General features: G+C 45.0%; 1 protein-coding gene across 4 annotated transcripts in view; it reads right to left on the bottom strand.

Moving 5' to 3' along the window:
* Positions 1-14077, bottom strand: part of Lilli (AF4/FMR2 family member lilliputian) — a 335845-nt gene that overhangs the window by 13206 nt on the left and 308562 nt on the right. For all 4 annotated transcript variants that reach the window (XM_076785359.1, XM_076785360.1, XM_076785361.1 and 1 more), the window contains 5 exons: positions 4080-4137; positions 3746-3795; positions 2599-3106; positions 1736-2478; positions 731-1619 (listed from right to left, as the gene is read on the bottom strand). In XM_076785359.1, the coding sequence (XP_076641474.1) occupies positions 731-1619; positions 1736-2478; positions 2599-3106; positions 3746-3795; positions 4080-4137 (2248 nt within the window). The remainder of the gene's footprint in view (positions 1-730; positions 1620-1735; positions 2479-2598; positions 3107-3745; positions 3796-4079; positions 4138-14077) is intronic.

Here is a 14077-nt window from a genome sequence, read left to right as displayed (position 1 = left end):
CTTTCATCATAATTTCCTGCATAATACTGGATGGGATCATGGGATTGTGAGGATGGTGGGGATCGGGACACACCCTTATGGAGACCGCCGAGCGTGACGTTAAGGAGGGAAACGGTATTTCGTGCAGATACGAAGGCTCCTGTACTGCTATCCTCCATTTCATCTCTGTGTATCATTTATTCATTGTACCTTGAACGTCTCCTTAACCTTTTACCTACTAAAAAATCAATTAACCCTTTTTTACAATAATAAAAGATAGTTTGATCCATTTCGAAAATAAATTAGGTTCTGGATTAAACGAAGCTCGTTACGATAAATATTAACTTTATAGAGCAAAATCGATGTCTATTTGACTGTCCTCGAGACTGTCCTTGACAACACGGGTCAAGTTCAATCGCAACTGTATTCCTAAACTAATCGTTTACCTACATTTGTAATTTCTCATTCCTTTCATAGTCTTTTCTAAATTTCCCCGTAAAAATTGAGACAATATGAAACAATAAAAATAATTGGATAACATTCTAGAAACATAGGGGAGTATCAAAGAATTGTCTAGAATTTCTCAAGCCCCAAGGAACCTAAAGAAAATAAATTGCCTAGTATCAAACGTCCTACAGGGTCTACAGGGTTACCACCAGGTTACCATTAGTAAAAATATTCTGCAAACGAGTGATAATCCACAGTCCCGAGTGATTGCCGTTAGTACGATGATCAAAGGAGCTTAGCTCACCTGACTAGACGGCCTGCAAGCGGCGGGCTCGATGTCAGCGTGTTTCCTCTTCCTCTTCTTCTTCTCCTTGTGCTCGGCCGAGCCCTTGGCCTTCGACTCCGCGGCACACACAGTACTCAAACTGGACACAGAACTACAACTCGGGTTACGTTTCCTCTTGGGCGCGCTACCCGCCCCACTAGCACCACTACCACTCGCACTAGCACCACCACTAGCACCGACAACAACACCGCCGATGCCGGTCTTCGAGTCCGCGATCGGTTCGCCCTTGATCACAGCACGATTCTTATGATCGCTGTCGGCGATCACGTCGCCGTGGATCCTCGTATCTGGAGGCAATTGCTGAGGAGGCGGCGTATCAACGATCTCACCTTCTTCAGGAGTCGGTGGCCTTGGTGCCTGACCGGTCAAGGTCACCGGTTGCTTCAAGGACGGCCTGGTGTCCGGCAATTCCGTTCGCTCCCTGAACTCCTGGCCCCTGGACAGCTGCGATATGTGCTGCGGTATCCTGCTCAGATCGATCCTGCAGAACAAACTAGGCACCCCGTCTACATACGTCAACGGAGGGAAGGTCTGAATTACGCTGGAAGCCTGCGACGACGGTCTCTTGTAAGGACTCTCGCCACCTGTCGGAGTGTTCGCTGATGTTGTATACTCCTCCACGTAAATGCCGCACTTTCCCCCACCTTTCCCTCCCTTTCCACCTTTACCACCACCCTTCCCACCCCCTACAGAGGTGGAGAACACCCTGCGCAGCGTGTCGCTCTTCTTCTTGTCCTGAACGTTCCCTGCGTCCTCTTCCTGAAGCTTCGGACCTGGACTGTTGTCGCTGTCCGAGTTCTCCGGGGACGTTGTCCTTGTCGGTGGAGCCCTCGGCCTTGGAGGGACCCTGTGAACGTTAAAAATTAGAGAACTTTCAGGATTTGCTTTATTACATAATTCAGAGTCTAGCACTAAATTCTCAATGCCTCGTCTATTATATTTTAAGAGAACCTAAATCCTTACCGAGCAATCTGTTTGCGGCTGTTCCTCACAGAAACTTCAGACTCGCTGTCAGAGTCCGAGCCAGCAGCGTTGACTCTCGAGCTGGACCTCCTCGATTTCGGTTTGTTGGGGCTCTTCTTCTTCTCCTGCTTCTTCGGGGAGTCGGCCAGCTTGGTCCTCTTGAGAGGCATCCTCCATCTTGAACTATCCTCGTCGGAGACGCTATTCGTCTTCCCATTCGCCGGACTCTCGTCCTCGCTAGAAGAACCGCTGAGTCTCGGCCGCCTCTTTTCGTTGACGGTGGTGACCGCAGGCGATACCCTGGCAGGACGATCACTGTCAGAATCGCTGGAAGCACCCTGAGACCTGTCATCGCTACCATCGTCGCTGGTCGCGATCGTGGCCTTCGAGATCGGCTGCTTCTTCTTTATAGGACTGCCCACCGGCCTCGTCCGGCTTCGAGGTTTCCCATTCTTGAGAGCCTCTTCCGTCCGGTGTCCACCTTTCGGGCTCTTCGTGGGTTTTCTAGGACGTCCACGCTTTCTGGCGTCTGCCACCTTTGGTTTCTCTGGCGCGCGACTCTCTTCTGCTGGATGGGTCTTCTCTTGGTCCGAATGGTGGTCGCTGTCGCTCATTATAGTGTTAAGCGAGTCCGTGTGGGTCCTTTTGAAAGCCTCGTCTAGCTTCCAGTCGTGGCTTGCTTTCTCCCGGAGAGTCCTCGTATCCGGGACCATTGCTGGGGAGCCCTCGCGCCTGGAGCAATCCTGGTAACACGAATTAAGATGGTTGATTTTACAACGCGGCCTTCTGGAGCCTATCGTCGAGTGCAATCTTTGATCAGCTATGAAGATAAAGAGGCAATAGCGATGAATCTGATGACTTACCTGCGGCTGCTTGGTCTCAGGATTCTGCTCGTGGGGCACGGCCGTCTTGTTCAAGTAGGCGCTGAGGTTCCACCTTGGCTTCGACTCCTCGATCACAGGGGGTGGCTCCTCGATCAGGTTGTCCTTCTTTGGTGATATCGAGGGCGGGGTCGAAGGACCTTTGGTGGGCTGGGGACCGATCTCGTCATCGGAGTCATCGCTGCTCTCCGAGCCAGATTCGGAACCGGAATCGGAACTGGAACTCGCGCTTCCGGAACTCGGGGGCGCCTGAGGTGGGCTAGGTGGCCTCTGATGGATCGTAGGACTCGGCGAACCATTCGATTGCAAAGGGCTCACCGGAGGTGGTGATAACACCTGCTGAGGTGTCATCTGCTTCGGCGGTGACGAAGGTCTGGGCGGACTCAGCGGCCTTGGAGGCGATAAAGGACCTACCGGTGATAGACCCATGGGTGACATGGGCGCCAGAGGTGGGGGCGCCGGTGTCATCGCTATCAAGGGTGCTGACAGGCTGTGGGGAAAATCATTGTTTGGTTAATTCACGATTTTGCGAAGAATCCAAAGCGGTAACGTTGGAAGTGTATCATACTAGACTGGTGCGGATAGGATTTTAATTGATTAGGGGATGGGATGTTGCTCTGGTTGCTCTTTTAGTTGTTCTTCTTGTTGGGCTTTCTGGGTCTGGCTTCTATTAAGGTAAAGTATGCTCTACCTATAAGTAGCTCTAATTCTAAGTGGTAATGCTAGAAATGTGTAATATTCGACTAGTGTAAATAAAATTTGAATTGATTAGGAGATGAAAAGTTATTCTATTAAATTTCTAGGCACAGGGTTAACATTCTTCTTATGTCGAATTTTATATTGGCATGTAACAATTTTTAATGATGGTGTAGTAGATCGAGTACCTTTATGTAAAATAAAATTGTACTCCTGATTCAAGATACATGCTTGACAATTTGGTTTGGAAGTTTTTAAACAATGACAATGATCATGTACCAAAGTACAGTATACGACTTCTTTTAAGATAGAATTTATGAGACTCATAGAGCAGCAGAAGAGCAATTGGACACATTTCTTATAAGAGTTATTTCAGGGTTGGATTTCACGGTGCAAATGAATAAATAATTTCATGGGGAGCACGGATACTTACTCGACGGTGAGATCAGGGCTTCTGTTGCCCCTCGTCGTCCGTGACGTGCCCTGCGAAAAGAAAATCATAACGATTACGAATTACCCCGATACAGTTGCTTTCGTCATACCTTTGTCGACAGTTGATACAGCAGACAATAATAGTACAAAGTCAAGTATTAATTACGAACAAAAGCATATTTGTTCGGGGAAAGAGAGAAAGAGAGACAGAGTTCATAATATTAACGTACATGAGACTTTGCACTACGAAACGCTCGATATACCAAGCCGTCAGAGTGGCAAACGCCCATACGCTGAAGTTTGAACCTAGTTAATTAATTTAGAGACTCGATTACCTTGCTCGTTTCATCCTCGCTGTCCTCGGACAACCTCAGGTCCCCCTCCACCAAATCTCTGCAACAAAAAGAAGATGCATTTTGTTAGTTACACTTTTCCAGAATTTTGCAAATTTTTCCAAGTAATTACAGAATTTTTATAAAAACCTTTCCAGACGAACAAACTGGATTGTATATTATTGCAATCATTTTTATGGATATCCAAGCTTTCCGAATGTACTTTTGTTATCGCCGTGACACTTTTCCAGAATTTCCCAAATTTTCCCAACTCGTTAAATATAATTTTTATCAAATTCTTTTTTGCCGAGGATAATCTATTACAATATATTACTCAGACTATTATTCATAGATGTCACGAAAATGGCACTTTTCAAAAATTTCCCAGCTCATTGCATAATTCTTGAAATTCTTATAACGGTCGGATTAACTGTCTTATATGTTACTGTATTTGTTTCCCACGGTTTTTCCAAGCTTCCCGAACTTACAATCTTCTTTCCAACCCTTGCGTATGCTCAAACTAATTATTTTCTGTTTTAGATATTGCAAAATTTGCTACTTCGTTGTAAACCTGATGGAGATCGATTCAAGCTACTGTATTACGAGCCTAGTTAATTTTTGGAAAACGAAGACGTAGAATTGTCTTCGTGAAGATACAAGATGGTTGGATAAGAGTTGAAGTCGGTTTGCGAAAGAAAAACGGCTTATCCGCGTATAAAATCGCGGATAAAAACACGGTGGAGAGGAAGGGGGGGGAGGGCGGTGGTTAAGAAGAGCCAGAGCACTCTCGATTAGAATCAAACAAGAAGAAGAAGGTGCACGGCGGGGGAACGCGTGCCGCGGCAACCTGTAGAACACGAACGACGCGAGCCGAGGCAGGAACAATCGTTCATTGATCTCTGAAACTGCTGTTTCACGCACGCCTCGCCTCCTCCGTCGGTTTCTTTGTCACCGAGCCTCGTTCCTGTTCCTAGCATTCCCAGCTGACGCTCTCACTTTCTGCGTGATCGGCAATCGAAGACGAAGCAACCGGGAACCGGGATCGAGGATTCAAATACTTTTGTTCGTTCGCCGAAACTGTCTGATCGTTCATATAATTTCAAACATTTTACCCTTGTCTGAAAGAAAACATGGTGTACAGTGTTTCGGAAATCATTTCCAAATGACCAGACACCAATAAATTGCAGTGTCCTTTTTTCTTCTAACTCAAGGAAGAACATTATTTTCATGCGAAAATACAGTGATTCCCCTATATATGTCGCCAAGGCCTGGATGATATACGTCGCGGAATTATCCCCACTACCGCGAGGTATACCCCGTGAGGGGCCCCGGACGCCGAGGAGTGTAAACATAACACGGCTCGGTTATGTCTCCTCGACAACAAACGACGCTGGCAAGACCCGCGTTGTTGACATTTATCGAGGATTCACTGTAATCTGCGGAACAAAAGTATCATCCTCGATGTAATAACTTGTCTAGCAACTGCGGATTTCATGCATTTATGACAAGAAACGTCGACGCGTCGTTCGTAACTTAATAATACTACAAATCAGTGGAATGATCTCCTATTTGTGTCCTGCAATTTTCGCGCAAAGATCCTCGTAGTAAACAACAAGATCAATTTGTCTGGAATTTTCACACCGTTTTCATAATCTTTGGCACGATTAGGACTTGAGAAGGGGAATCTCCGGCCCGGTGAACACGTGATAAATAATCGAACCACTACGAATACAGGCTAAAATTAGAAAACTCCATTCCACCGGCTAATACTCCCGCGGCAACGCGAAAATAATGCCGGGTGGGGTAATCGAGTTGCGGTGAATAATTCACGGTGGCGAAAATAGCGTCCCATTCACGGGGCCATCACTGGATTTATCATCGCTTAGGAGTCACCGAAATATCGACATCCTGTCCGGCCAAGACCATCCTGTGTCTCTCAATCCGCGTTCGAGTTGTTGACCGGCGTAATCGCGCGCGCGGCTCCCGAGGGTCGAAAAAGAAGACGATAGCGAGGAACAGAGAAAAACAGAGGCGAATAGAGAGGGAGGAGAAAGGTGGAGCGAAGACGAGGGAGGTCCTTTCACCCTCGGTCGAGGTTCGCGAGCCTAAATCCACGAAAACATGTTATCCGAAGCAAATTGGCCCGGAGAAACAGCTTAGACTTGAGATGTGACATTTATTCCTATTCTTTTCATTTCACGTGATAACAGTGTTTACTCTATATATGTCCCACGTGCCTAGCCGATAAAAGTCCCAGAACTATCTCCACTGCCGTGGAGTATACTTCGTGAGGGACCATGAATCGTGGATCAAAGAATAGTATCTCCTGGCCGATATATGTACCTGTGTTTTTGGACATATATCGAGTAAACACTGTATTCAACTCAGCATAGAATGATGCATTAAACTCCATTCTCATCAGAGAACTTCGCTCTTTTATACAGAGTGTCCCAAAAATGTACTTCCTTGAAAGGAGATGTTCCTGGGGTCATTTGAACTAACTTTTTCCTTTGCGAAAATGTTCTCCGCGGTTTTCTTAAGGAGTTATTAACAAAAAACACGGACCAATCACAGCGCGGCTATAGCGCACGGATTCCGGCTCGGCCAATGCCAACGTCGCGCTCAGTGGAATCCCTCCGCTGTAGCCGCGTTCTGATTGGTCCATTAATAACTCCTAAACCAAGCCGCGGAGAACATTTTGGCAAAGGAAAATGTTACTTCAAATGACACCAGTAACCTCCCCTTTCACTGAAGTAGAACATTTTTGGGGCACCGTGTATAATTGTTCATTCGTCAAATCGCCATTAAAAAATTCCTGGCCATCATAGATTGTCAAAGATTACAAAATAATTACCACTTACGTATGTTGAGTATACTCCCCTAAAGCGTGCTTTAATCGACAAAAAAAAAGAATTAAAGAATTATGGAATTCTATTCCAGCTCATCTCATGCTTCATATATTTAAAATGATGTATCGGCGTTAAAAATGAATGAATTTCAAAAACAAAAATATCACATTATAGTTTAGATATTGAACTAACTGTACAGAATTTTCGTTGGTTTAGGGTATTCGGTCCCCTACGTGGTGGATAAATTGCGCGAAGCGCAGAGGGGAATCAGAGAGAGAGAGAGAGAGAGGGGGAGAGAGAGAGAGAGGGAGAGAGAAGAGAAAAGCAACGGGGTGAAGGAGAGGAAAGAGAGGAGAGCTGGAAGATAAAGCGGGAAAGCACGTGAAGAGCCGAACGCGGATGTGCCGAGGGTCGACGACCCTAAACACGCTGTCCTGCGTCCTCGTCGATGCTCGTGGATACGAGAAACCGTCTGCTGTGCCTAAGGTCGCCTATTCGCTTCCTCTTTCGCGTATTTCGTGAATTTCGATCCACCAAGCATGCTTCTACACGACACAGACAGCCTGAAAGCCCTTGAGAAGCTCGAGGAAAATTCGGGGTGGCGAGCGAAACCATTTAGGGGTTGTGCGAGCTTCGAAAAGCTAAAAGAAGCAGCTAAATCTGAAATTTAGTCATAAATTGAAGGAAATTCACTTTCGTCTAATTTCTGCGTCTCGCAGTAGGGGTTAGAAAATGTTTACTCCACACAAATATCCGCAATAATTATAAACCATTACGCCTGAACGATTGAAACAGACCGAAAGTTCTCTGCCTAATACCACGAGACGCTTACGTTCTGAAATTCTTTAAAGCTCTAAGGACAATAGAGCGAGGAAAGTTAGATTGGAGCACTTATTTCTTGCAACATAAATTTTGGGTTCGGTCCAACGTGGAATGCAGACTGTGTCCAAAATGCGCTGCGAACAGCGTACCGTGCCGATTTTATTGATTTATTAAACGAGATCGCGTTAGAAGTTTTGATTGACTTCGGAACTCGCTTGGACTCGATATGGCCGCCGGGAAATTGGTAAAATACTCGACGGAGGAAGTATACGAGATGCATAGATCCCCGGTAGGTGCAAATTGCACCGGCGCGGCTGCTGCGGGTTTAGAGGTCTGATACTTTCGATGATGATCCCCCTAGGTAGCTTCTGGTTTATGGCTCGGATTTTATTCGGTCTCGGGGATTAGGCGAAGAGAGAGAGAGAGAGAGAGAGAGAGAGAGAGAGAGAGAGAACAGAGAGAGGGAGAGTCCTACTGTTGGGAAATATTGTCGATGGTATTATAGTAATCTACCCGCAATCTGATTTCGCTTGTTCGGCCGACGTTCCTATTATCTTTCCACTGCTCAACACTTGTTCAAGTACTCTACTTTGCGGTGTTAGGGTATTGCGAGTTAATAACGCGTGGCATTCTGATCTCATTTGAACCCTTTGCACTCGAATAGCGACTGTAAGGCGTCCCTAAAAATGGCTGTATCATTGTTCAAAATATTATATCTTTTCCATTATTAAATTTGTTTGTATCTGTAACATGAAAACAAAATATAGAACGTGAATATTCTAGGTCGAAAGAAATGTTTCGTTTTGGAGTTAGAATAGCTTCGAGTGCACCGGGTTAACGTAGGTGTATTTGCTTCCCTTAATCGTTGGAAATTTCTAGCTGGATTTTACTTCAGCAAATTGTTTATGTTTCTACCAACCAGAAAGCATAGAAAATCGAAAAGCCTTATAACATTGGAAAGGCTGAATTTACTGAAACTTCGTTCCGCTTTCAATTACAATACAAATAAAGAAATCAGTTCAGTTCCTATGAAAGCGTTTTTACACTTTCCATAACTGTGAACTAGCTCGCAGTCGACGCAGACTGTTCTTCAAACACAAATGATCGTATACAATAATAATTAGCCCGACGAAATAAACCGTTTCCAGGGATCGAACCGGTGAAACCGTATAACAAAATGTATCGTTCGATGGAGCCTCGTCCGATGGGCCACGAAAATTTTCAATTTCCTCGAAACTGGCGAATGTCCGGTGACTAATGGACGACGATGCAGCGTTTACCTGTGCAATCGGCTCGCTCATTGGAACACAGAGGGGCCGCGCGCATGTTCCGTTGTACGCTGGCCCGAGCATACATGGAGGATCTCGTCGAGACGAGGTTGAAGAAACCTCGGCAAACAGGTTTCTGCTCCTTTTTCCGCGCGATCGCCGGAACGAGCCGCATTAACGCGGTGACAGATGGAAATAGATTCCATTCGCGATTACCCTGTACCGTTTTCCGCGAGGATTAATGCTCCGGACGGTCGGGATCGAACGATATCGATGATCCTTCGCTCCGAGGAGCTCGTCCAATAAGCCGATCATTCTATTATCACGGGAAATATGGCCGACTTTCTTTTGCTTTTCTCGCCCCGAGACCGTCGCGTCGTTTCGCAGCTCAGGCGTTCCCCAGTTGTAATATTCTAGGACTCCGTGATCGTAAACCGCGAGGTTTTTAGTACTCGAGAAAAATATAATTCGACTGATCCTTCAAGACACTCTTTATTCGCACTTTGTTTTCATGATCTGGCTACGGTGGGTGCAGATCGGTTAGCCAGTTCGTCGAATATTGATCGAGACGTGGGTGAAATTCTTATGGAACGTACGTTCTTGAAATAGTTGAAATTTTGTGATTCACGAGAGGTGGAATACAGAGGTTTTCGAATAATACAGGATAATCTCTTGCGATTGTTTTCTTATTTGTTTCCTGTTTAATTTGTTCATTTTTACTTCCGACAAGAACAACGATCTCAATCCTCGGTTCGTAGCGCACCCCTATTTTCCAGAGCTTCGTGCCATTTGTCTGAGCGCGGAATAACGAATACCAAAAATTAGTATCGGTCTCTAAAAAAAATTAAGTTTATCTCCTACACAGAAATATGTATTTAAAATTCTGTTCGTAAACTGTACTATAATCCCGACAAATCGAAATGAATGAACTCTCACCCCCCAATACGAACACAAATGCTGACTTTTCATTTGGAACAGAACCAAAGTGCATTAATGCCTTTTTTAAATTTAGTTGCTACAATATTTTTGCCAATTTATACAGTTTAACGTACGTATAATATTTTATGCTGGGATGGAAAGAACTGAAGGTTTGTTACAAACGAAGGATTTCATTTATATCCAAACATTGCCAAAGACTGTATGGAAATCGTGTATCAAAAGTAATCCCCCCCCCCCCCACCCCCGGGGACTGCAACAGAATAACAAATTGTACCGTTGATTATACTTCGTCTAAATTGGAGTCTCGTTGCTCCCCATCATTTAATTACACCGTGAAGGGGTTGAACACATGGTCGGATTAAGTCTCCCCCAAGCCATAAGCACTCTTGAATTCGACTTTCTCTCTCTCTCTCTCTCTCTCTCTCTCTCTCTTTCTCTCTACCTCTTTCTCTCCCTCAGCTCTACCCAATTACTGTAAAATATTTTGTTAATCCTGTTCCCGATGGCCATGGGCAGCGATATGCCTAGGCAGAATGTAATCTGATTACAACGATGATTGAAACGCAACCATCAATTTCGTCGCAAATTGTTCTGCCCTCTAGAAGCTGTCCGTCGAAATCACATCGACAACAGTCAATCGTTAAAAAGACACGTGCACGCTCCAGTAGCTTATGATTAAATATTAACATATCAGAAAAATAGAATTCCATGGGGTTGAAGAAAGAGGAAAAAATTCTGCACCATTCAGCGGAATTAACTCTCACAGCAAGAATTTCTACGTTAACAAAAACAACTCGATTCCCGATTTCAAAGGGTTGAAGCGAGGAAAAAAATTATGTGTGCATCACTGAGCATAATTAACGCTCATAGCAGAAATCCCACGTTAACAAGAACAACACGATTCCCGATTTCAAGGGGTTGAAGCAAGGAAAAAAATTATGTGTGCATCACCGAGCAGAATTAATTCTCGCAGAAAGAAATGCTACATTAACAAAATCATCTCGATTCCCGATTTCAAAGGGTTGAAGCAGGGGGAAATATTATGCGTGCACCGTTCAGCAGAATTCACTCTCGCAGCAAGCATTTCTACATCAACAAAATTCCCAAATTACCTAGTCACCCTGCACACTTTTGCGAGGGGGTTGAAAGATCGCCACGCAAGAACCAGCCCCTGTTATTATTTCTCTGCGCGTTAATTAAACGGCCATTGTCCGGCGTTCCTAGATCCTTTTCAACGTCCGATCGAAATGCGCGAAGGATCGCTTGATGAAAGTAGATGGGGGTGTGTCTTTGGCCCCGTGGATCGCAGCGAAATCCGCGCTCGTCGGCGACCTTTGAATAAAATATTCCATCGGACGCCGCGCCAGCACACACACACACACACACGCGCGCGCACAGAGACAGAGGGAACGCAGCGTCGTCTCGCGCACAATTTTTCAGCCTCCTCTCTTTTGCGTTGGCAATTACACGGGCGTGTCGTCAAAGCGTTTAATTCGATGAAAGGGCAGCCGGCTCGCGGGCCGGTTGCCTCCCTTTTTCCACCCCCGCTGCACCCTTCCTCTCTTTTCCAACTCTTCCTGCCTACCGCTCCTTCCTTTTTACCCCGGAAACATTTCGCGTTCGTTCCCAGCGGAGCCGGATGCGCGGTCTTTCTTGTCGCGAATGTCGACACGCACCACCCCTGCACCCCTAACCACCCCTTCACGTCGCGTTTATGTTGCGTTTTCGGCCGTAATTTGTAAAACGTTGAACGTAGCTCGTGGGTTTGTTGATTGTATGTTATTAGTTGGAAATGGAATTGTTTTAAGGGTTGTGGGAGGTGATTTTGATATTCGTTTGGTGGGGTGAGAAGGTACGCTAGCAGGGGGTGGGTTTTTATTGGAAAACATTGAAATTTGTCGAGATACTCGAGACGTTATCTTGTAAAAGCACACTTTAGGGAACGTGGAGGATCACTGTGATATTTATTTGCTCAGAGGAGAAACAACTACCCTTGTAAGGGGTGGTTTTCTTTAGTAGAAGACATCGAAGGTTCATTTCGTGAATGTACACTTTGTGGAGGTGATGCTGCACTGAGGGGTAAAATGTTGATCTTGAAAATATTTCTGTAAGATTTTCTACAGTATATTGTACTATGTACGCATAAAGAACCACTGTCTACTGATGTATCACACAAAGCACCTTCAATTTCGTTCATGCATCCCCCAAATCTTTTTTCTCCCCATTTTCTCACATTTGCTCTAGATCATCGAACTATGAAGAAGCTAAAGTCAACCCTCCAAAGTAGGAAAGCAACTTTTGAATCCCCTCAGTGCCACATTCAATCCTTTTTATTAGTTACACAAAATTAATTCGTAGCCTCAACAACGAACCAATTCTAACTTTGTTTGAAATAAAAACTAGTTATTTAATCCATCAGTTTCCTATAAGATGCAGTGGATGCATAGAAAATATCGACCATCATTTGTACAACTTGAATGTATTTTAATCGTTCATAAAGAAACAAGAAAATGGAGGAAGAGCTATTAACTCGTTTGTACGCCTAATATTGGCTCACATTTTATCACCTTTTCCCTAGATCGTCTCTGACTATAAATAACCCAAATTCGATCCCCTAATAGAAGAGCAACGTTTGAATCCCCTCGGGCCCACGTTCCATCGGTAGTCCACGTAAAATCAAAGCAGACAAACGTTTTCCAAAGCAATTCGAAATCCCAACGAGCTTAACGGTTGCAGTCTCATTCAGCTCGAAGGGACAATCGTTCCATTAGCCATCAGGCTCGTTTAGCTACTCTTCTGGCACGTGCTGCTCTATCCTGCGAATCCGCCTCGACGACCCGGTTCATCCGCGAGAATCTCGGTCATTCGGCCGAGATCCGCAGCGAAAAGTGCCACCATCGCGGGAATTAATTAAACCGGGCAAACTTCGAGAAGCACGTAAGCAAACGAACCACTTAGAGCTCGGTTTACCTAATTACGGGCAACCGAAGGAAACCGGGGAGCGAGGGAATCGTCGAGAAAAACACTCGAACCCCGATGTCGTCGCCGCGTCGTCGATTATCTCTGGCTAATTGTTCCTTGGGATTTCCCCGGCGATAGAGTATCGATCGATCTATCATCACCTAACTGGAGCGTCCATTTCGAAAATGCTAAGTATCGGCGATTCTGCCTCCTTTTCCCTACGGATCCTTCGTAATTATGATTTTATGCACTTACGAGAAAAACTCTATTTCGGTCACTTGAAAATTTTTATTTTGCGTAAAGATCCGCGGACTGTTTACAATATACAAACGCGAACAATCGAAGGAGACCTATCGACGATTTATGCGCTTACGATGAAACTGAGTAGATTAAATGCAGAAACAGTGGCCACGTTTAGAGAATCGAAAGACACCGTTGTATTGTTTCCCACTGACTAAAATTATTCAGTAGAGAAGTAATAAGTAATAATAATAAATAAGAAATAAAATTATAAAAATAATAAAATAAAAAGAAATTGATGCAAACCATTTTTATTTTGCATATCGACCCGCAGTCTGTCAGAACACAAACGTTAGAACGTCTCAAGGCTGAGGGAAAATCGACTTGCACCGTTTCCTTCGAAATGAATGTACCAGATCGATCGAGATCGACACTAGAACCGCCCAGGCCGTCAAAATGGCGGATTTCAGATTTTTCCATTTGCAATTCGTGAAGTTGTAGAAACACTAAACACGAAACACTTTGACTTCTTTATCCAAGTTACTATAAAAATCCTCTGAAATTTGAATAAATTCGATCCTGGTGTTATCATTACAAAGAAATGTACATCAGTCTTGTTTAGGGCTCGGTAGCTGTAGTGTTGAATCTCGCAGGATCGAAAACGAACGGGGCGGTTTTCTGTGAAGGATCGCGATATCCGGTGATAGGTGATGGATCGCAGTCGGCGTTCTTAGCGGAATTAGCGCGACTTAATAATCGACAAATTGATTCGCAGTCTATTCCACGCAAAACGGTGTTCTCGACGCTCAAAGCCACTTCGAGGAGAATCTTCGAGCGACGTGGAACACGGGGCTACAAAGGGTACCGGGTAATCACGGGCCAACTGCTCACGGGCCCAGACAGCAGAGAGACGAAAGGAGAA

This window comes from Halictus rubicundus, chromosome 3 (assembly GCF_050948215.1).
Source record: "Halictus rubicundus isolate RS-2024b chromosome 3, iyHalRubi1_principal, whole genome shotgun sequence".
Taxonomy (NCBI): Eukaryota; Metazoa; Arthropoda; class Insecta; order Hymenoptera; family Halictidae; genus Halictus; species Halictus rubicundus.
Note: the sequence above shows the minus strand (reverse complement) of the source record. Positions and strands in the feature narration are given on the sequence as shown.